This window comes from Camellia sinensis, chromosome 15 (assembly GCF_055761805.1).
Source record: "Camellia sinensis isolate YWXY chromosome 15, ASM5576180v1, whole genome shotgun sequence".
In the NCBI taxonomy this organism is placed as follows: Eukaryota; Viridiplantae; Streptophyta; class Magnoliopsida; order Ericales; family Theaceae; genus Camellia; species Camellia sinensis.
In genome coordinates this window covers 119,172,060-119,192,896 of record NC_138975.1, presented here as the reverse complement: position 1 = coordinate 119,192,896, position 20,837 = coordinate 119,172,060, and the positions used below count along the sequence as shown (strand labels likewise).

General features: G+C 35.4%; 1 protein-coding gene across 2 annotated transcripts; it reads right to left on the bottom strand.

Moving 5' to 3' along the window:
* Positions 1-227: 227 nt before the first annotated feature.
* Positions 228-6,024, bottom strand: LOC114269935 (uncharacterized). Of its 2 annotated transcripts, XM_028211304.2 has the most exons (5): positions 5,601-6,024; positions 5,268-5,354; positions 3,250-3,485; positions 2,151-2,808; positions 228-1,998 (listed from the first exon to the last, which is right to left on the bottom strand). In XM_028211304.2, exons 3-5 carry the CDS (start codon positions 3,469-3,471, stop codon positions 500-502), a joined length of 2,379 nt encoding a protein of 792 aa, XP_028067105.2. In that variant the 5' UTR covers positions 3,472-3,485; positions 5,268-5,354; positions 5,601-6,024; the 3' UTR covers positions 228-499. The 2 variants fall into 2 exon arrangements, with proteins under 2 accessions (XP_028067105.2, XP_028067106.2); XM_028211305.2 differs by lacking the exon at positions 5,268-5,354 and having other exon boundaries at positions 5,601-5,954.
* Between the last annotated feature and the right edge of the window lie 14,813 nt (positions 6,025-20,837).

Here is a 20,837-nt window from a genome sequence, read left to right as displayed (position 1 = left end):
CCGAAATTGATAATAAAAGGAATTCTAGATTTGTAAAAGCAACGTACGTTGATGTATTGCACGCATTCCATAGCACTCAATCAGAAAACTTATCAGGCAAAAAAATAGCCATAGTTTAGATCTTTAGGAGGATAGACTTTTCTTTCCCATCCAATTCACTTTTTAAGATTTATCTTCTATTTCCCACAAAAACAAGACAATGAAATAGAAGACATGAATGCAAGTCAAGTCCAAACTAATTCCATGTGAATATATCATTTCCTTTTTTGAATTATCAAACACACACAAACTCTTTCCCTGTCCTCTCCATGAAACCTCATTTTAGAATTGTATCACCATTTTGACTCTTTTTTACAAACTCATAACTCTAAAAACAAGTTTAAAATAATATTTATGAAAATTTTCTATAGGTTTACTGTACCCTTTTATGCACACATGAAATGATTTCAGAGTCCACCAAACCAAAAATCTATCTCCCCTAAATCGCTCGCTAATTTGCTTAGCTTAACAATACCCGAGCATTACTAGCTGGAATTCTTGGTCCCCTTCGCCGTCTATTTATCTTCCCCCAACTTTTCAAGCTTGCTGTTTTTTCCATCCCATGGCAAAAAGGATTACCGGCCTGCCTCCTTGCTCTTGAACTTGCATTTCTCCTTCCCATTTCTCCTTCAGATTTCTCCTTCTGATCATTTCGCTTACACCAATTCGTCTCATTAAGCTCAATTGTCATGGTTTCAAAGTAATCACTCCCATCAGACGAAAACTCGTGATGTTCACCACCATCCTCGCCACTTAAAACCACTCTACCCACGTTCTCAAGGTCATCAGCCAAAGAAGAAACTATCCCGGCAAACCAATGCAAGGAATCGCTACAAGAAGTGTTTTCTGGAAACAGTTTTTGTGGCCCATGTGTCGAAATCAACACTATAGCCTTGGCTGCCATCCTGATAAGTTCATCTTTTTGGTCCCTATCTTGTTTTAACAACTTGATAGGTGTCTCAAGTTGGTTTTCCTCTGATTCTCCTCTGGGTGGCGAGCACTCCTTGTTTTCTGGACTACCAGGTGCTTCCAAATCTATTTCCACCGTTGCCGTGGTGATGACACTCGGAATGGAGAGTTCTGGTGAAGACTCATCTTCATTTACGCATAAGTTCAAGTCAATTTGATTTCCAATCCCTAAAAGTTTGCTATCAACTATAATATCTTCAGATACATTATCTGTAGTACATTGTTTTCCCGAGTCGATGTCATGTATTTCAACTTTCTGATTACTTTTACAGTCCTTTTCATTACCTGGGGAGTCACTAGTCGTAAACTTCATTGGCTCATCAGCATCACAAACAGATGTTGAAAAAGCTTGCGAAAAGACTAAATCTGCCGGAGGTAAATCTCCTCTCTCCTCGTTGTGTTTCTTATTGTAATCTGGCTTTTCACTAGGCCCGGGCAATACTGCTCGTGAATCTTCAGGCTTCTTTACTCCATCTCCAGTTGCAATGCTTTGTTGAGAGACTTCTGAGTCTAGCAAACAGCTAGGAGGAATATTCAACTTCATAGTCTTTGCACATTTCACATCCCTACCACTTGAATGATTGAGTCTCAATGATTTAGTATTCCTATTCGATGGCACAGCAATGTTAAAGCACGGGAGGGCTTGAACTGCTATAGGATTCTGCCTTATGTTACGTGTGAGTTTTCTCTGAGATGAAACTGAGCATGGCTCAGATTTTGCCAAACCAGACTGAGGAATGGGTTGGTATGAGATGGGTAGGCTAGAACTGGCCAGTTGTTGATAATCATCATTGCAGAGGTCATGATTTCGCTTTGAGGTTTCTCTAACAGAATCTGTTTTTTGATTTTGCAATTTCCTTTCACACTCATCTAATAGATTGAACTCGGGGAATTCAGCTGGAAGTTCAACTTTTAACTGTTTAAATGGAACGGGTAACTTTGCTGAAGAAAAAACTTGAGCTTGAGGATTCAAGTTGCTCATACTTTGTCCTGGAAAGAAAATATAACGACCATATCAAAACATCAAACAATAATAGCAAATATGATTCAATTATGAAGAACTCTAAGAAAAGAAACCAGAAGAAAATTTTCATGTAGACAAGCAAATTTCAATTATAAAACTATAAGAAAATTTTCCTCACCAGAAATTTCCTTGGAAAATTGTTGGAAACCTGAGTTTGACTTTCCCGACAGTTCATGATCCTGGAATGGTATTCCCTTGTGGTAGGCTTCTGAGCCTAGAAAATTGTTTTCAGTATTCGAAGCCATTGCATCGTCAAGCCAGATGGGTTCATTCAAGTCAGCCAAATCAGTAGTTCTCCTAGAAACCTCTGGCATTCTCTTTGGTGGATAACAAGGCAACTCAGGCAATTTAGAAACCTTTTCCTCTCCTAACCGATCCTCGTCTTCTTCAGTATCAATGTACTCATCAGCTGGAAGTTCAAGGTCTAGCATTTTCCTTTTAGGCTTCTCAGATTTGGAATGCGACAACTTGCAGTCTTTTAAATTGGCTTCAGTTTGGGCAGTATTGGGACTTGCTTGTGTGCTCTCCCATAAAGAAAAGATCGAAATTGATTGGATATTTTCAGCACTTGAAATAGATAATCTAGTAGCGGCAGGGTTTACCCAGGGTGAGCTGGAGACTTGCCACGATTTCTGAACAGACTTGGATGAGACTTTAGGCGAAAAAGAAATGGACTGAGATGTCTGCAATTGTATGTTTTGCTTAGATAGTTCTCTCCTTTTAATTTCATCCATTAATTCCCTTTGTCTTCTATACAGGTGGTGGAGTTCTCGGACCTGGATGATCAAGACATATTTCATATGATCCATGTTTAAGAATGTATAAGTACTAAAGAAAATGAAATTAGTTTGTCATGTCTCCTCAACAACATAAAGATCTACTGTACTCAAAACCCCATTTACCCAAACAAAAAATACTTTATCAGATCCACCAAAATACATAAAAAATAAGTCTCATTTATCCCCAACAAAAAAAGCAGTGCCTTTCAACATCTCAATACACCATTTTATTTCTCATAGCATTTCAAAAAGCTTTACTCTTTCATCTTTGGGTTTGCTTCAAGGATTCAATGAATCCTACCATTGAAACAAATAAAATAAAATTAAAAAATAAATTTCTACGAACAAGTTTTATGTAGAACAGAAAGGAAGATTTCATCAATGAAAAATGTTCAAATGCGGCTAAAAGTTGAGACACTGAATATTGAGAGAACATACCTGATCTCTGAATATGGACTCATGCTTGAGCATTGTCTGCCTCAATATTTCCTTGTCATGGACTAAAAGTTGGTCTTTAGTCAGCATTGGCAAAAAAACATTGTATGAATGCCCACTTATTAAGGTTTTCTCATGATTATATACGGGCCATGCACTGCCATTAGCAACCATATTAAGATCTCTACTGGAGTACAATCGTGAAGGGAAGCTTGTACACTGCATACTTGCAACAGTACCTAAGAGAGAATAATGCACGCCAAAACCAATAACACATTAGATGATCTCTGCACACACTAGCATCTGAATGGATTGAACATGTCTTTCTTTTAAGTGGTGACTTCAAATTTTTTTTAAAATAAGGAACTTTTTAGGAATAAAGAATCAAATATTGCTAATGAACTTGAGGCCAACTGGCTGAGGAAAATTCTCAACAAATCAATCTGAGCCTAAATTAACTATCAAATCTCTGAAGGCAAGGTGGCATGCTTTCTTTGGACAAGACAATGATGAAGTATTGACAGCATGAAAAAAATTATGGTAATTGAAACTATGAAAGTTAAATTTGTGCTCAAACAAAGATAATATATGAAGTGTAGATACAAAAATACTGTAAACTATCGGCATGGCTTGCTGATCATCACATTTATGAAATTGAGAGAGAGAGAGAGAGAGAGAGGGGATACCACAAAAATCATGAAAGCGTCATTTTAGAGGAATCAGCTATAGTCAAACTTTAAGTGATCAACGACATATAACAACACTATAAAAGTTCAACTCTATCCCAACATAAAACAGTCAATGAGACAATCAATTAACTCACACATGCACACAGACAAAGAAGGAATTGGGGTCACTGCTGTGCCTCAATTTGAAGTGCATTATGGGCTTATTTTTATGATTTGAACCATTCATTTTATAGGATTTATTGAGTACTTCATGCCTACCAAAATCATATTAATCGGATATTAATAACTATATGATCGATAACCAAAAATATAAACAATAAGTTTTTCTTTTAAGAAATAGCATAAAAAATATACAATTCGATCATATAGTTAATGATATCCGATCAAATATGATTTTTGGTAGGCATGAAGTACTCAACAAACCCTACAAAATGAACAATTCAGATCATAAAAATAAGCCCATGATGCACCTCAAATTGAGGCACAACTGACTGTTGTGCCTTCAGCACAGCACACACATGCACACAGACAAAGAAAATGGTAGACATCTCTTTCAAGGGCTTTTCAATTGCATCAAACATGGAATTGAAAAATAAATAATCTTAAAAAGGAGCTAAGACTCTAAGGTAGTGTTTGGTTTATTGAAATAAAACTAGAATGGAATGATGATTCCGTTAGAATGTAAATAAAAAATGATGAAAAATACATTGCAAATGGAATCATCATTCACCATTGTAAGTGAATGGTTATTCCATAAGGAGGCTAAGGAATGACATTCCATTCCATTCCACTTTCATTCCAGGGAACCAAACATAGCATAAGGTGTCTTAAGATCCAAGTACATTGCCACAGGGTAGAGTTCATGACTACAAGCACAAGCACATTGCACGAATGAAATCAAATGAGAATTCATATATCCATCTTCTACATGTCAATTCACCAAAGCAAACCCAATTAATTACACCCAAAAACATATCAGAATTTGAAACTTAAAGACAACAAATATTTGGGAGATATTCAAAACCAATTTCAGTAAGCCAAACAATGCACATTCAGAGAAAAGAACAAATTCATATCCTCATTCCTGACCAAAAAACTGCAAGAATGACTCCAAAAATTGGGAAATTTCAGGTTTAATTTGGGTAATTCACACAATAGCCACCAGAAAATTCTTGATTTTCAGGGTACGAGATAGCAAAGAAGTAGTGACAACAGAGTCAGATGCCACAAACGATAGGATTTCACAGTAATCTAAACCACAAAGTAATATATTCTTTATCATCATAAGAATAAAAGGAACTTTAAAACACGTCCAATCATTTTGAATCTTACCTTACAGCACATTTGAGTAATAAGCCCCCAAGCTAGATCTGATGTAAGAATTTAATATCACAAAAGGAATTTGAGAGATAGAGTAATCTGAAAGCATCAAACACATGATCAGAAAAAAAGCAGAATCTGAAAGAGAATTATTAATGATCAGAAAGGAAAATATACAAAAGGAAAAACAAAATAAAGTGAAAGTCTAATGCTAATGTGCAGATCCAATCATTAAAATCATCAAACACACACACAACATTGAAAACAAATACCAACCAAATCATCAAAGAGAGAAAGAAGAAAGAAGAAAGAAATAACGAAACTAAATTTGAGGGCATAAGTTACCTAAAAAACACAAACCCTCTAGGAAACTCCTCTTCAAAAACCCACCAAGAATTTACTCATTGAACAACTGATAAGCACAAAGAACAGCAATTAAAAGAAGCCCACGATCCATTGAACAGAGCAGAGAGTCACAGAGAGCTCAAACAACAAAATGGGTGGTGTTGAAAAGGCATGAAAAAGGGTTAGATCTTCTTGAAGCCAAAAACATTGCATAAAAATTGGAGATTGGATCTGCTGCCTGCTGGCACCAATCTTTACAAGGAAAATGGAGAGAGAGAGAGGGGGAGAGAGAGATGAAATCTAAAAGAAGGTGTGACTTACATAAGAAGAGACAGACATTATTAGATTTATATTAAAAACATGAGATGGGTCTATCTTCTCATTTATATCTGTTTTTGGATTTTTTCGTTGTTGTGTAAGAAGTGGGTACCTTCAGATTCTCTCCACCAGCCTCCTTTGTCCAAACAAATATTATAAAATTATGTATTTATACGTATCTTTATTAAATAAAATAAAAAATCATATGACAATTCTTTTTTTCGCAAAATAAAAAAATAAAAGGGGAAAAAGTCAACACCAAGCCTAATTTGCTGGAACTGAAGCATCCTCTTTATCCAATCATGTTTTTTTTTTTTTTCATATAAACAACGCAAATAAATTGAACCAAAGTTTTTAAGAACATGTTTGGTAACATTTACGTTTTCAGTTTATATTTATAAAAATTTTATAAATTGATTTTTATTTATTTTTAAAAAAATATAAACTACAAACGCGTTTGGTTTAGACAAAATATTTTTAAAAATTTAAAAATATAAAAAAAAAGTGAGAAATGGCAAGTGGTGGCGGGTGGTAAATGGAGACGAGTGGTGGTGGTAGAAGACAGTGGTGGAAAATGATGGCGGGTGGTGGTGGCAGAAGACGGTGGTGGAAAATAGTAGCAAGTGGGCGGTGGTGGTGGTGGTGGATGAGTGGGTGGGTGACGGTGGTGGTGGTGGTGGCGGGTGGTAGCAGGTGGGTGGCAGATGGTGGGTGGTGGCGGGTGGGTGGTGGTGGCGGGTAGGTGGCAGATGGTGGTGGTGGGTGGGTGGGTGACGGTGGCGGATGGTGGGTGGTAGCCAGTGGGTGGTGGTGGCGGGCGGTGGCAGGTGGGTGGTGGGTGATGGTGGTGGTAGTAATGGGGGTGGGTGGTGGGTGATGGTGGTGGTGGCGGGTGGTGGTGGCAGGTGAGTGGTGAGTAGTGGTGGCAGGTGGTAGTAGAAGATGGGTGGTGGGTGGTGGTGGCGGTGGCGGAAGACGGTGGTGGAAAATGGTGGCGGGTGGTGGCTAGTGTTGGGTGGTAAAAAAAAAAAACTCAAAACGTAAACTCATTTTTTGAGTTTACAGTTTTTGGCCAAATTTATAAACTGAGACCATTGATTTATAAATCAAAAATTTACCAAACAAGTTTTTATTTGAGTTTTTAAAATTTTTGTAAATATAAACTGAAAACGTAAGGGTCTGTTTGGTAACGTTTACGTTTTCAGTTTATATTTACAAAAATTTTATAAACTGGTTTTTGTTTATTTTTAGAAAAACATAAACTACAAACGCATTCGGTAATTGACAAAATGTTTAAAAAATTTAAAAATATAAAAAAGAGTGAGAAATGGCAAGTGGCGGCGGAAGACGGTGGTGGAAAGTGGTGACGGTGGGGTGGTGGTGGGTGGGTGGGTGATGGTGACGGTGGCGGGTGGTGGGTGGTAGCTAGTGGGTGGTGGTGGTGGTGGCGGCGGGTGGCAGGTGGTGGGTGGCCGGTGGCCGGTGGTGGTGGGTGGTGGCAGGTGGGTGGTGGCCGGTGGGTGGGTGACGGTTGCGGGTGGTGGGTGGTAGCGAGTGGGTGGTGGCGGGTGGTGGCAGGTGGGTGGCGGATGGCGGGTGGGTGGTGGTAACGGTGGGGGGTAGGTGACGGTGGCGGGTGGTGGGTGGTAGTTCATGCATGTCTAGTTCATGGATCATTCTTGAGTTTCAAGTTGAATTTTTGTACAATTAGCAAGCCATTGAGCCATGATTTCTTGAATGGATTTTTAATTTATGTTGTTTTAAGGGTCTTCATGTATTTTCTCAAGTTTTGACCCAGAAAAATGAGATTTGATGCCTTAGAGGTCGAGTTTGGACTTGAAGATCAAAGTTGAAAATTTCAGAAATTTGATCCACGCTTGAGCGGGAGACTTCACGCTCGAGCAAGCACTCTGAGTACGTGTACTTCTGCTCGAGCGACGTAAGTCGCGCTCGAGCGTGAAATATATATACCTAGTAGTTCATATGTTTTGCAGTCCACTCGAGCGAGGGAAGTCACGCTCGAGCGAGGATCTGAGTTTCACGCTCGAACGGGGATCGAGCGTCCGTCGAGCGTATAATCATGCAATTAGTACTTTTGTCTATGTTTGCAGTCCACTCGAGTGAGAAAAGCCATGCTCGAGCGAACCTTCACATTCTACATGTCCGCTCGAGCGAGAAAAGCAACGCTCGAGCGTGGACCCTGTTTTCAGCAAATTTTGGAAAATATTTTCAAGTGCTTTTTTGCATCCTCATTCCATCCTAGGCATTCCTAGGCCATGATTAAGACTCCACAATGAGGTCGAAGACTAAAAACACAACAAGAACAAAAAAAACAAGTTATGAATAATTCGAACGCGTATTTCAAGTGTGTATTTGTATGTATGTTCGTGTAGGTTGCGTGCCTCAAACCATTTGATTAATCTGCTCTGTTTGTCTGCACCCGAAGCCAACTATGAGTAATAAATTTGTAAAGCTATGTTCAATTATAAGTATTTTCTGAATGATATAAGATGATCTGTTTTCTGAAATAACATTTTCTATATGAATGATTGGTTGTCCAATGTTTCTGAAATGTATTCGTGGCATTCTTAGCTTCAAATGATATATGTTATTTGTTCTGTTACGTCCCAATTATGGGTCAACTGTATGTCTCATGAGCCAACTGTTATGGATCCTTACGTCTCATTTATGGGCCAACTATACGTCTCATGAGCCAACTGTACCGTCTCCGTGCACATAAGTCAACTGTATGCCTTTATGGCCGTCCTTTTATGGTCAACTGTATGCCTTTATGGCCGTCCCTTTATGGGCCAACTGTCTCTGCTAGGGCTAATGAATGTACCACGTACGACTAACTACAAATTTTGATTATGAATATGATTCTGAATCTGTATCTGTAATGAACTATGATTTCTGAACAGGTTTATGAAGCCATTTCTGACAACTATTGAATACTATTTTCTGTAACTATTATGGACAACATTCATTAAACCCTTTACTCTGTTATTGTTCACTGGGCTTCCGCTCACTATTTATTTATATGTATGTAGGTGAGCAAGCGCGTGACCAGGCCTGAGATGCTATTTGGCGAGTTTTGGTGTCAGCCAGCTATCATGCCTCCCGTAGAGGTTCCCTTTTGTGATCTGTTGAGTTTTGTGTTCTTGGGACTTTTGTACTTTCAAAATGTTTATGTCTGGTCTGAGCACGCTTGAAATCTTGTGTATGCGGCTTGGGTGATGTAAGATTACTGTACTTTTCGACGCCATATCTGCATATATGCATATATGTATATGAAAAGTTTTTAATTTCCTGTCCCTCATATGTTTGCACAGCTCTATGGACTATGTAAGTTTGTCTATTTGCTTCCGCAGCCCCTAACTATATGTTAATCTGTTCAGAAGCCTTCGGTAATCTAAGGATTACTGGCCGGTTACGATACTAAACCTATAAGGGCAGGTTTGGGTCGTAACAGAGGCCCCTAGCTATATGTTAATCTGTTCAGAGGCCTTCGGTAATCCAAGGATTACTGGCCGATTACGATGCTAAACCTATAGGGACGGGTTTAGGTCGTGATAGAGTGGTATCAGAGCACGTGTTTTACTGCATACACAAGTCCATATGAGCTTAAGATGTCCTAGTAAAAAGTAGGGGCATTCCATCTACATGCCTAAGTGTGTTTGTTTAAAAGTGAAAGCGTAAATCCAATTATGATCATGTATTATGAGATCAAAGAAATTGAATAAAGTGACAAGGACTATTTGCTTATGTTTATAATGACCTGTTTACTTATAGCAAACGGACAATGTGAGAAGTGATGATACAGCAGGGTCGTCGGAGTCCCGGATGAGTAGAATGGAACAAATGCTTACAGTCCTAACTGAGGTAGTAATGCAACAACAGAGACAACACCCTCTACCTCCTCCACCTCCGCCGGCACCAGTGGAACCGGGCAATAGTGACATAATCAATCTGACTCAAAATTTTATGAAGATGAAACCGCCAACCTTCCTTGGCGAAATTGAACCGTTAAAGGCTGAAACATGGTTGTTGGAAATGGAGAAATTGTTTGAGGTATTTCCCTGTTCTGAAACTCAGAAAGTCCTTCTGGCCACCTACACGCTGCAGGATGAAGCTCGAAGGTGGTGGTTATTGGTTCAAAACAATGACGAAAATATGACATTGGCTCAATTTAATACAATTTTCTATGATAAGTACTTTCCCCAGTGCTTTCGGGACCGAAAGGTTTTAGAATTTCAAGAACTCAAACAAGGCAGTGTTAATCATATTATTTAATTTTGATGATGTCTAAAATATATTAGTTAATATACATATTATTTGACACAAATTATTATCTTTTTAAAATATATATATTTGTTAAATATTATTTAAATAAAATAATATTATCTTTTTAAAATATATATGTTAAATATTATTTTAAATATTTTCAAAAACTTTACTATTCACTTTTTGAAAAATAGGGTTAATTACTATTCATCTTTTGAAAAATCGATTAATTATATTATTTTGACAAAAATGATTATTTTAAATATTTTCAAAAACTTTACTATTCACTTTTTGAAAAATAGGGTTAATTACTATTCATCTTTTGACAAATTGATTAATTATATTATTTTGACAAAAATGATTGATTGGTTGTATTATTTTGACAAATTTGATATTTATGGGTTGTCTTATTTTGACAAAATTAATATGGAGTGGTAAAATACATTTAGTTTAAAATCTTTACAACATATACAATATTTTAAAGATGACATATATTTTCAGATCCATCATAAATATTATTTATAGAGATTTTTCTGTATGCAAAATTTTGATCAGAACTTATATAGCATTATATGCAGAATACATCACGTGCGCTATTAAATTTTTTACATTACATTGATTATATCATATTATAATCAAACAAGAAGAAAAAGATGGAGTTATATATATATGTGTATATATATATATATATTATAAACTAGATGGAGAAAATTATTTGTTTGAAAGTTGTGAACTTTGTATTAAATTGTCTACAAAAATGGTGGCTCCATGTTTGAAATAACAAAAAAAAAAAAATCAATCTTATTTTTATCTATTTAATTCTTATCATTTGCTGACTATTTAAATTTAAGGAGTGTGCTTATGTAAGCAATGACATCAAGAGCCTGCTTATGTAAGCGATGACATCAGGAGCGTGCTTATGTAAGCGATGACGTCAGGAGCGTGTTTATGTAAGCCATGACGTCAGCAAGGAGTGTCCAACGGGCATATTTTTGTGTATAAATAGAAGTGTTGGATGTGGAGAAAAACCAAGAACTTGAAGAGAAAATTTTCTGTGAGCTCAAAATTGTATTCTTCTCTTTCACTTTCAGATCTAAGTCTAGCTTTTGTTCTTACACTTTCATATCTACTCTTTGTGAGAGAATTATTGTAAAAGTGGGTTCAATTACCACTTATTCTTATTCCTTATTTTTGTGAGAGATTTTGTAAGGGTAAGGCATTTATTGTTGAGTGAGGCTCAATAGATAAGAGTAAGTCCTGTGCCAAATCCACAAGCTTGGTGGTGTATTTATTCAATTGATAGTAAAGAAATTCTCAAGGAGGTTCCTTGGGGAGTGGACGTAGGCCTGGCGTGCCGAACCACTATAAATCGCAGTGTTTGATTTTCTCTCTCTATCTCTTCTACTTTTATATTGATAATTATTATTCTGTTTGTTTTTATTTATTCAAATTCTGAATATTGTGTTATATTTAATATTGTGAAATTTTTAATAACCCAATTCACCCCCCCTCTTGGGTTGCCTAACTGGGATAACAATTGGTATCAAAGCCTAGACTCTAGTTTTTGTGACTTAACCGTCTCAGAGTAGATCATGGCAACCCCTAGTTATTCCTTACCCGAGGGACAAGCATCTAATAGGCCACCTCTATTTAGTGGCACAAATTTTAGTTATTGGAAAACTAGGATGACCATACATATTCAATCTAATGATTATGAATGTTGGAAAATTATTTGTAATGGTCCAAAAATTCCTACCAAAACTATAGATGGACTTAGGGTACCAAAACCTGAAGATGAGTGGGATGAATCAGATACTAGAATGGCCCAAATTAATGTCAAAGCTACAAACATGTTGTACTGTGCTTTAGATGCCAACGAGTTCAATAGAATTTCCACATGTAAAACCGCTAAAGAAATTTGGGACAAGCTTATAGTGACTCATGAGGGAACCGAACAAGTTAAAGAATCTAGAGTCAGTTTGCTAGTCCATAATTATGAACTTTTTAAAATGAAGCCTGATGAAACTATTCCTCAAATGTTTACTCGTTTTACTGATATTATTAATGGTTTAACTTCTCTTGGCAAAATATATACTAATGCTGAAATTGTAAGAAAAGTGCTTAGGTCATTGCCAAAAAGTTGGGAGACAAAAGTCATTGCCATTACCGAAGCCAAGGATTTATCAAAGCTAAGTCTAGATGAGTTAATGGGATCTCTCTTAACTCATGAGCTCATAATGCAAGAAGGAAAGGAAGAGGAGGACAACAACAAGAAGAAAGGAATAGCTTTCAAATCCACCTCGAAACATCAAGAGGATAAGGAAGATGATTCAGATGAGGATGAGGAAATGGCATTCATCACTAGAAAGTTCCAAAGGTTTGTGAGAAAGAAACAAGGTGTACGAAATTTTTTCAGAAAAGACTTCAACAACAGGGATTTTCAAAGAGGAGAAAATCACAAAAAATCTGAAGTAACCTGCTATGAATGCAACAAACCTGGACACTACAAATCAGAATGTCCAGAACTTAAGAAAAAATTCAAGAAGGACAAAAAGAAAGCTATGATTGCAGCATGGGGAGAAGATAGTGATGAAAGCGATACAGAAACCGAAGTTTGCAAAAACGAGGTTGCTAACCTATGTTTAATGGCACTTGGAAATGAAAATGAGGTAAATGACGAATCCTTTACATTTGATGAATTACAATTAGCTTTTGATGAATTACATGCAGAATTTAAGAAACTTAGTTTGAAAAATAATTGTCAAAAGAAAGTAATTTCAAGTTTATCAAAAGAAAATGAATCATTGACTTCCAAGATAAATGTTTTAGAAAATGAAGCCATGAAAATGAAAAAGGAAAATGAGATTTTAACTCAAAAAGAGTCTTCAATTTCTGAAAAACATTTAGTTGTATTGCAAAAAGAAAACGAGTCTTTAAAAAATGAGCAAATTATTTTAAAAGAAAATATTGAAGACTTGAAAACTACTCTTTCAAAGTTCACTCAAGGTAGAGAGACTTTAGATAAAATTCTTAAAAATCAAAACCGTACTTTTGGTAAAGCCGGAATTGGATATAAACCTTTTTCAAAAGTAAAAACTGCCAAAAATGGTTTTGTATATGCATCTTCTAATCACTCTCATCTCACATGTCATTTTTGTGGAACAAAAGGTCATATTTCACCTTCATGTCCTATTAAAAGAAATCCTTTTGCTAAAATAAAAAAGATGTGGGTTCCCAAGGATATCTCAAGGATATCAAATTCTAACTTTTATGGACCCAAGAAAAAATGGGTACCAATAGATAAATCAAATTTTTGTAGGTATGTTTCAAGACAAAATCCAGTAACGATAGATGGTATCTCGACAGTGCATGTTCGAGGCACATGACTGGAAATAAAGCTATGTTCGCCACACTCCAACCAAAGGATGGCGGATATGTGACTTTTGGCGACAATAGCAAGGGTAAAATCATTGGTGTAGGAAGTATTGGTAAAAATCCCTTTCCTATTATTGAAAATGTTTTATTTGTTGAAGGTTTAAAACATAACTTGCTTAGTATTAGTCAATTATGTGATAAAGGTTATAGAGTTATTTTTGAGAAAACTCATTGCACTATTGAAAATACCTTAGAAAACAAAACTTTATTTGTAGGTTATAGACATGAGAATGTATATGTGTTTGATTTACATGATTTATCTTCTCATTTCAACATTAAATGTTTATCTGCTATAAATGATAATGGTTGGCTTTGGCATAGAAGATTAGGACATGCTCATTTTGATTTAATTTCCAAGCTTTCAAAAAATGAGTTAGTCATAGGTTTACCAAAAATTGTTTTTGAAAAAGATAAACTTTGTGATGCATGTCAATTTGGAAAACAAACTAGAATTTCTTTTAAATCCAAAAATATCGTTTCAACTACTAGACCGCTTCAACTCTTGCATATTGATCTATTCGGACCATCTAGAACATTAAGTTTAGGAGGAAAATCTTATGCCCTTGTTTGTGTTGATGATTACACTAGATATACATGGGTATTATTTTTAGCACACAAAAATGAAGCTTTTTATAATTTCTCAAAACTTTGTAAAAGAATTCAAAATGAGAAAAATCTTAATATTTGTAGTATTAGAAGTGACCATGGTAGAGAATTTGAAAATGATGATTTTATTAAGTTTTGTGATGACTTAGGAATAGATCATAATTTCTCAGCCCCTAGGACTCCTCAACAAAACGGTGTGGTTGAAAGAAAAAATAGAACTCTTGAAGAAATGGCTCGTACTATGCTTTGTGAAAATAATTTGCCTAAATATTTTTGGGCGGAAGCTGTAAACACTGCATGCTATGTTATAAACCGTGCCATGATTAGACCTATTCTTAAGAAAACTCCTTACGAACTTTGGAAAGGTAGAAAACCAAATATTAGTCACTTGCGTGCTTTTGGTTGTAAATGCTTTGTATTAAATAACAATAAAGATAATTTAGGAAAATTTGATGCTAAATCAGATGAAGCTATATTTCTTGGTTATTCTATGTCTAGTAAAGCTTATAGAGTATTTAATAAAAGAACTCTACTTGTTGAAGAATCTGTGCATGTTGTTTTTGATGAATCTAACGATATTATTTCCAAGAATCCTTTAAGTAATGATATTGTAGAAAATCAACCAAGCATGGAGAGCATTTATAAAAAGGAAAATGAAGAAAATCCATTACGCGAACATGATGAAGAAATGACAATGGAGAAACTTCAAGAAATATATACTCTTCCAGAAAATGACTCAAATCTACCAAAAGAATGGAAGTATGCTCATGGCCACCCCAAAGACCTCATCATAGGTGATGCGGCGGAAGGTATAAAAACCCGTTCCTCTGTTAGAAATATTTGTGGTAACTTGGCATTTGTTTCACAAATTGAACCAAAATCATTTTTAGAAGCTGAAAATGATGAAAACTGGATTTTAGCAATGCAAGAAGAATTAAATCAATTTGAAAGAAACGAAGTTTGGTTTTTGACCCCTCGACCTAAGGATCATCCCGTTATTGGTACAAAATGGGTTTTTCGAAATAAAATGGACGAATCTGGAGTTGTTACTAGAAATAAAGCTAGATTAGTAGCTCAAGGCTATAATCAAGAAGAGGGAATTGATTTTGATGAAACTTTTGCACCAGTTGCTAGACTTGAAGCTATTAGAATGTTACTTGCTTTTGCATGTTTTAAAGATTTTAAATTATATCAAATGGATGTTAAAAGTGCTTTTTTAAATGGGTACATTTCGGAGGAAGTTTATGTTGAACAACCTCCCGGTTTTGAAAATTATAAATACCCGGATCATGTTTTCAAACTTTCAAAAGCCTTATATGGCTTGAAACAAGCTCCTAGAGCATGGTATGAAAGATTGAGTAATTTTCTACTTGACAAAGGTTTTTGTAGAGGAAAAATTGATACAACACTTTTTATAAAAATTAAAAAGGAAGATATGCTAATCGTTCAAATTTATGTTGATGATATCATTTTTGGTGCTACTAATGAAAATTTGTGCAAAGAGTTTGCTAAAGACATGCAGGGTGAGTTTGAAATGAGTATGATGGGGGAATTAAATTACTTCCTTGGTCTACAAATTAAACAAACTAATGATGGAATCCATTTAAATCAAACGAAATATATCAAAGATCTACTCAAAAGGTTTGAAATGGAATCATCAAAGCCTGCAGCAACTCCAATGAGCACATCGATAAAAATCGACAAAGATGAGCAAGGTAAACCCGTAGATGAGAAGAAATATCGAGGTATGATTGGTTCTTTACTTTATCTTACTGCAAGTAGGCCCGACATAATGTTTAGTGTTTGTATGTGTGCACGTTTTCAATCCGCACCGAAAGAGTCACACATCATCGCAGTCAAACGCATTTTCAGATATCTTGTCGGCACTCAAAATTTGGGATTATGGTATCCTAAGGGAACCACCTTTGAACTTTTTGGTTACTCAGATGCCGACTTTGCGGGATGTAGACTTGACCGAAAAAGCACTAGTGGCACTTGTCATTTTCTTGGACACTCACTCACCTCTTGGTTTTGCAAAAAACAAAACTCAGTGGCTTTGTCAACTGCTGAAGCAGAATACATTGCCGCCGCTGGGTGTTGTGCACAATTGCTTTGGATGAAACAACAACTTCAAGATTTTGGACTTCACTATGATCATATTCCTATAAAATGTGACAACACAAGTGCCATTAACCTTTCAAAAAATCCTATTCAGCACTCACGCACTAAACACATTGAAATAAGGCATCATTTTCTGAGAGATCATGTACTCAAAGGTGACATTGAACTCGAATTTGTGCCTACAAATTGTCAATTAGCTGACATATTTACCAAGCCTCTAAATGAAGAACAATTTTGTTATATTAGAACAGAACTTGGTATGATGAATACTCCAATATAATGTTTATATTAAAAATAATTTTTTAATAATTAAATAAAATAAATATTGTAATAATAATTATTATTATAAAAAATAATAACCATAATAATAATATACATATATTTATATATATAATTTTTCTCTCTCTCTCTTCCGTTCCGTCTCTATCTCTCACCCACTCTCTCCCTTACTCTCTCTTTTTCTCCTTCTCTTGCTGTCTCGCTCTCCCCTTCTTCCTCTACCCTTAGCCGACTCCATCTCCACCCTCACCATAGCCTACAACCAACTCCACCATCCACAAAATCATCGATCACTTTCATCACTATCACCATCCATCCAAATCCCTCACTAATCTTCCAAACTCCATCACTTCTCCACCCGAAATCTGCATCACCATCTTCACCGATTCATCAAGTTCCATCACCGATCCATCAAGATCCGTGACTGATCCATCAAGATCCATTGCCGATCTACAAAAATTCGTCACCGATCTACCCAATCGTCTCAATTTCTTCCGTTCATCAAGGTTATCACCGATCAACATGTTAAAATTTTTGTTGCACTGTGTTGTATTTTTTTACTTGTTATATGTGCTCCAAATTTTCTTGGATTTAATATTGGTTGCTTCTACCTTGATTGAAGTATTTGTTTTTATTTTTATTTTCTCCTTTTTTGCTAGTGCACTTGGTGTAGTTGTTTATGGCCAGATCTTAAGGGCCTTTGGTGTCATAGATTGGTAATTTATTTCTTCAATTTTATGAAATTTCTAGTGCATTAACTCAGGGGGAGACTCATATTTTGAGATTAACAATCATTATAAAAATATATATATATATAAAAAAAAAAAAGGGCATGTGTATATTCTGTGCATAATTTTAGGGGGAGTATATATATACATTTTTTTTTCTTATCTGCCATACTCCTTATCTGCACCAACAAACAATTTTTTTGTGCAAAGTCAAAATTTTAAAAAAAAAAATAATAATAATAATCATAAATAAATAAAGGAAGAAATGCTCACAATTTTATTTCAGAAAAAGAAAATATTACTCGATTACAGGTAACTTTTCAGAAGGTTTCACAGATTTTTTCTTTTTCACTTCTCTCAACAATTTTTCATGAGCCTCTGTTACATGCCTCTCTCTATTTTCGATTTCTGTGAGTCTTGGCATTATCACCGTTGCATAATACTGCACTGCATTCTCCAACTGTGCATTTTTTCTTTTTAGCTCTTTCTTCTCCTTACACATATTCACTACTTGTTGCTTTAACAAGCACACCTCATCTCTCCATTGCTGATTTTCTTGTACTCTTGCTTGTAATCGTCGCGCCATATTGGAAACTGCAGTCATGGCCTGTGTACTAAGAGCCATAGTGTGATTAATAGCATCGAAATCATTTCGATTGCCAATACCACTAGCACCCTCATTTACAGGCATAGCATGTGCTTGCGTCACTGGTACTCTCTCATTTGCCTGCATTACAGGCACCTCATGCAGATCCGACTCATTGATAGACAAGGTAAGGAATGACATGATTACAAAAGAAGCTAAAACAATTTTTTCTCTCAAAACACTTGATGATTTTGTATCTTTGCCTCTGATCTGTGTCACTTTTTATACACTCCATTGCTCCATTCCTCGATGCATATCTGCTATATCTGCTCAAATCTTTTGTTTGTCCATACTTCCTGCGCTCGAGATGCTACAAAATCCCCACAATGATTCCGACAAGACAGCCGGCCCCTTATTTTGTTTTTGGCCCCCCCAGATTATTGTATCCACTGTGTTTGTTTCTTATCTTCATCTTTATTTTGATGATGTCAAAGGGGGAGAAAAAATATGATTTTGAAAATTATATGTCGCAGGGTTGTCAAATATTTTGTCAAATTTATTTTGTGTCAAATCCATACAAATATTGCCATCATCAAAAAGGGGGAGATTGTTAATCATATTATTTAATTTTGATGATGTCTAAAATATATTAGTTAATATACATATTATTTGACACAAATTATTATCTTTTTAAAATATATATATTTGTTAAATATTATTTAAATAAAATAATATTATCTTTTTAAAATATATATGTTAAATATTATTTTAAATATTTTCAAAAACTTTACTATTCACTTTTTGAAAAATAGGGTTAATTACTATTCATCTTTTGAAAAATCGATTAATTATATTATTTTGACAAAAATGATTATTTTAAATATTTTCAAAAACTTTACTATTCACTTTTTGAAAAATAGGGTTAATTACTATTCATCTTTTGACAAATTGATTAATTATATTATTTTGACAAAAATGATTGATTGGTTGTATTATTTTGACAAATTTGATATTTATGGGTTGTCTTATTTTGACAAAATTAATATGGAGTGGTAAAATACATTTAGTTTAAAATCTTTACAACATATACAATATTTTAAAGATGACATATATTTTCAGATCCATCATAAATATTATTTATAGAGATTTTTCTGTATGCAAAATTTTGATCAGAACTTATATAGCATTATATGCAGAATACATCACGTGCGCTATTAAATTTTTTACATTACATTGATTATATCATATTATAATCAAACAAGAAGAAAAAGATGGAGTTATATATATATGTGTATATATATATATATATTATAAACTAGATGGAGAAAATTATTTGTTTGAAAGTTGTGAACTTTGTATTAAATTGTCTACAAAAATGGTGGCTCCATGTTTGAAATAACAAAAAAAAAAAAATCAATCTTATTTTTATCTATTTAATTCTTATCATTTGCTGACTATTTAAATTTAAGGAGTGTGCTTATGTAAGCAATGACATCAAGAGCCTGCTTATGTAAGCGATGACATCAGGAGCGTGCTTATGTAAGCGATGACGTCAGGAGCGTGTTTATGTAAGCCATGACGTCAGCAAGGAGTGTCCAACGGGCATATTTTTGTGTATAAATAGAAGTGTTGGATGTGGAGAAAAACCAAGAACTTGAAGAGAAAATTTTCTGTGAGCTCAAAATTGTATTCTTCTCTTTCACTTTCAGATCTAAGTCTAGCTTTTGTTCTTACACTTTCATATCTACTCTTTGTGAGAGAATTATTGTAAAAGTGGGTTCAATTACCACTTATTCTTATTCCTTATTTTTGTGAGAGATTTTGTAAGGGTAAGGCATTTATTGTTGAGTGAGGCTCAATAGATAAGAGTAAGTCCTGTGCCAAATCCACAAGCTTGGTGGTGTATTTATTCAATTGATAGTAAAGAAATTCTCAAGGAGGTTCCTTGGGGAGTGGACGTAGGCCTGGCGTGCCGAACCACTATAAATCGCAGTGTTTGATTTTCTCTCTCTATCTCTTCTACTTTTATATTGATAATTATTATTCTGTTTGTTTTTATTTATTCAAATTCTGAATATTGTGTTATATTTAATATTGTGAAATTTTTAATAACCCAATTCACCCCCCCTCTTGGGTTGCCTAACTGGGATAACAGGCAGGATGTCCGTAGCGGAGTACGAGGCTAAATTTACTGAGCTAGCCAGATTTGCTCCTCACATGGTCGACACGGACTATAAGAAAGCCCGCAAATTTAAGGGCGGACTAGATTTAGATATATTGGATCGGGTGGGAGTTATTAACCTACCCACGCATGTGAATGTATTGGATAGGGCACTAATGGCAGAAGTCATTTTGGCAACAAAGAAACAAACTTTTGTTCCACGAACTGATTGGGTGGGGAAAAGGTCCGGAAACAGTTTCAAAATGGGCCGTTCATTTACTGGGAATAAGAAACAAAATACGGGATCGTCTAACAGCTCAAGTCAAAGTGGTGGATCAACGCCTAATTATGCTCAGTATCGGAGGAGACACAAAGGGGTTTGCCATCGAGTATCTGGTGCATGTTTCTGGTGTGGCAAAACGGGTCACATGATAAAGGATTGTCCAATCGGGTCCGAAAGTGTCAACCGTCCTGTAGCAAGTTCGGCAGGATCTGCTTCTAGATCAAAAGCAAATGTTAAGGCTAATACTGGGAAAGAATCTCTGAAGTAAGGTCGAGTGTTTGCTTTAGTGCCTGGTGACGTACAAAACACCGAAACTGTGGTGTCAAGTATTCTTCCTATATGTTCTCAAAATGCATGTGTATTGATCGATTCCGGTTCTACACATTCCTTCGTATCGCAGGCTTTCTCTCGGAAATTAACTAGACCACTAGAACTT